General features: G+C 34.9%; 1 protein-coding gene across 1 annotated transcript; it reads right to left on the bottom strand.

Annotated features, from left to right (window-relative positions):
• Nucleotides 1-629: 629 nt before the first annotated feature.
• LOC124821494 (uncharacterized) lies at nt 630-2858 on the bottom strand. Its single transcript, XM_047293379.2, has 3 exons — nt 2226-2858; nt 1636-1757; nt 630-987 (listed from the first exon to the last, which is right to left on the bottom strand). Exons 1-3 carry the CDS (start codon nt 2694-2696, stop codon nt 828-830), a joined length of 753 nt encoding a protein of 250 aa, XP_047149335.1. The 5' UTR covers nt 2697-2858; the 3' UTR covers nt 630-827.
• Between the last annotated feature and the right edge of the window lie 222 nt (nt 2859-3080).

Genomic DNA, 3080 nt, shown 5'->3' with positions numbered 1-3080 from the left:
TAAACAACTAGTTCATGAGGTAAATGAGGTCTACTTAGACCTGTATAAGTGAAAGCTCACAAACGTGGTAACTATTCTATAAATAATACAACCATCAAAGTAAATAATTAATGTTCATTATTACAACATTATCTGCTATATGATGTATGCAACTAATGTCCGAAGTAAAAAACATTCATTATTACAACATTATCTACTATTTGACGCATTCGTCTAATGTGGACATCAAAATATTACAACATTATCTACTATCTCACGCATGCGACTAATGTGAACATCAAAATGCTTTCTCGAAGCACACTTCTTCTTGATCTTAAAGAGAGAGACGTAGACTTAGAATATTTTTGTTTTAAGAGTAAAGTCTTTTTGATAGAAAGAATTTAAAAAATATGTGTACTAGGCCGGGTAAGAACACTTTTAAATGAAAAATAATCGAAAGTCCAATTAAGGAGATTTTCAGTCGCTTTTCTCCTCATAACAATTCAGAATTCGATTCGATAATCGAAACTGAATTCTGAGTTTTAAAAAGTAAAACTTTTAAGGTGACTTTTTCAGGTTCATGTATGCTATTTAAGCGAAAAAGTCTTTTGACAGTAAAGAATCAGCTAGACTAAAAGAGCTGGAAGAAGTTATTGGTCACAATCATGTTGAATTAATCATATAGTATATGTAAATGGATGCACCGAGTCATTTCACTAGCACAATGACAATGATGTTAGAACTAGAATATAAGGCACATATTATTGTGTTAATTTTCAGCATTTGAAGGTTTTTGTGAGATCCTAACTATAGCTACTACTAGCAACTAAAGTGAAGAATCTCAGGATCTAAGCCAGTAGCCAGAAGTTCTTCTGCCACCTCGTGCTAATAAGGTAGCCATTGTTGCCTTGACTTCTCTTCCTCACTCCAATTGCCAAGCACTCTGCATTGTTGATGCAATACTCAGCAAACTCCTCTGAGCTGCTTATACTGTTGTTTCCACACAAGCTGCAACAATTACTCAGTTAAACTTCAAATACTGAATAGTAATCTAGATAAATTTAATTTCTACACAGTCCAACAACATTTTATTACTTCAACACATCATATTCATTAACAGGACATTATAATAATATTTCTTATTCACAATGTAAATTACTAAATTAGTTATCTGTAAAGGGTATGATAATAATACTCTATTCTCAGCAAGTAAATTACTAAATTAGTTATCTGTAAAACTGCATGACGATAATATTTTATTCTCAGTATGTAAATAACTAAGTTATTTTATGCCAAATTGACAATGCCTGGTAAAATTGTTAATTGTTTTAATAATTATAACTCTAAATTTTATACATAAAGCTCACTTTTCATACATTTTTGGCTGCTCTGTTAGTCGGTGGATTTTGGAAGGTATAGAGCAATGATACAGAGGAATGGCAACTAAAATTGTGATTAGTTACACGTAAATAAATACTATATAAAATAGATCACAAAGTTATCAAAATCGTACTCATCGATTTCTCAATTATTAGTTTATCACTCTGTAGTTTATTGCATAAAGTGCAAAGAGCCAAATTAAAAGAATAAAAAAGGGTTTGGAAGTTTGAGAATTGAGATTGAAGGTTGGAAAATTGCATTGAAGGACATTCCTACCAGCTAAGAAGAGGAGATGGTTTCTTTTGGCCCAATACCAAGATTGAAACCTCCAGCTTCTTCACTTGACTCATCACTGTGGCCAGTTTTGGTCCTTGGATCACAAGTGCTTCCACTTCCACCTATGTCAGATCAACATAGTGCAAATAAATAAATTTTTCACTTTTTGAGGGGGAATGTGCAATGAAAAGCTGAAGAAACATGGGAGCTTTCTCATCATTTCCTTCTGGAAAGTGAAAATAAAGAACTGGAATATTACAGGAATCTCAGACCCTTTGTCCTCTAAAGAAGAGAAAAAGTTCAAACACGTTATGGGCATAAGAAATATGCATGATTTTGTTTTGAATAATGAAAAGGGTAAAAGGATAGAACATCATAGCTCCCTCTTTCTGAACAGCACTGAAGATTCAAGACCAACTTCACTAAAAAAAAATTCAAGATCTACCAAACACAATGAATTTAAGAAAATGAAAAATGGACAGAATGGACACAGTGACATAGCCTATGCTTCATGACTTCAAACATATAAGAAATGAAGTTAAAGCTTCAAGAATAACGTATTGAGGACTACATATGATTCAGGAATTTACCTCTGGCTTGCAATCTTTGCAAAGGGAACCAAGATGATTGACTAGAAAGGTAGAGCAGGAAGATTCAGAGGCCTTATGAGGAGGTACAACAAGAAGCAAAGTGAGCAAATCACCCTTATTAGCTACATGAGTGAGTGCCCACATCATTGCATGTTTGGAATGTGAAGTGTGATCCACCACCACCATCACTCTCTTTTTCCCTACCATCCCACTGTCCTCATTCCCATACATGGAAAAACCTTCCATTTGGCTCAAACTAGTCTCACACCCCTTCTCCATCCCACCCCACCTACTTGATGTTGATTTCCAAGCCTCCTTCACACTCAATTGCTTCAATAATGACCCTGTTGAACCTTGCATCGTGTCCTTCAATGTAAAATGTACCAATATTGTTGGTGAGAAGTGATGGAGCAGAGGAAGAGAGTGTGATAGAGTGTAGCAGAGGTTTTGTTTGGCAGAAGAGACATACATAAAAAGGGGTAGAGATGGGTTAGGAAGGGGTTGTTAACTTTTGTGCAGAGGGAAGTGTCACGGGAATCACTAGCTAGTTATGGCTTTACTCTACCATGATGTTGTAGTCTCATTGATGATGAAAGATAGGACTTCTGAACCATCACTCCTCACCTATTCTCTAATCAGATTCTTTTGTACTTTACCACCATTAGTTTAACATCTTCTGTCATAATAAATTGACTCATCAGGATTTCTCTTACAATCATAATATAAAACTGATTACCCACAAACTATGGGTTACCTCATGCCACATGAGGCACATGATGCGAAGTGGTCCATCTTTCAACATGTTAAAATAAAAAAATCGACTGCACTAATCTGTGTATTGGGAGATTCCAAAGA

The sequence above is a fragment of the Vigna umbellata genome, chromosome 1, assembly GCF_029865625.1.
Source record: "Vigna umbellata cultivar VRB3 chromosome 1, Vumbellata_1.0, whole genome shotgun sequence".
Lineage (NCBI taxonomy): Eukaryota > Viridiplantae > Streptophyta > Magnoliopsida > Fabales > Fabaceae > Vigna > Vigna umbellata.
The sequence above is the reverse complement of the archived record's forward strand: the minus strand, read 5'-3'. Positions and strand labels throughout refer to the sequence as shown.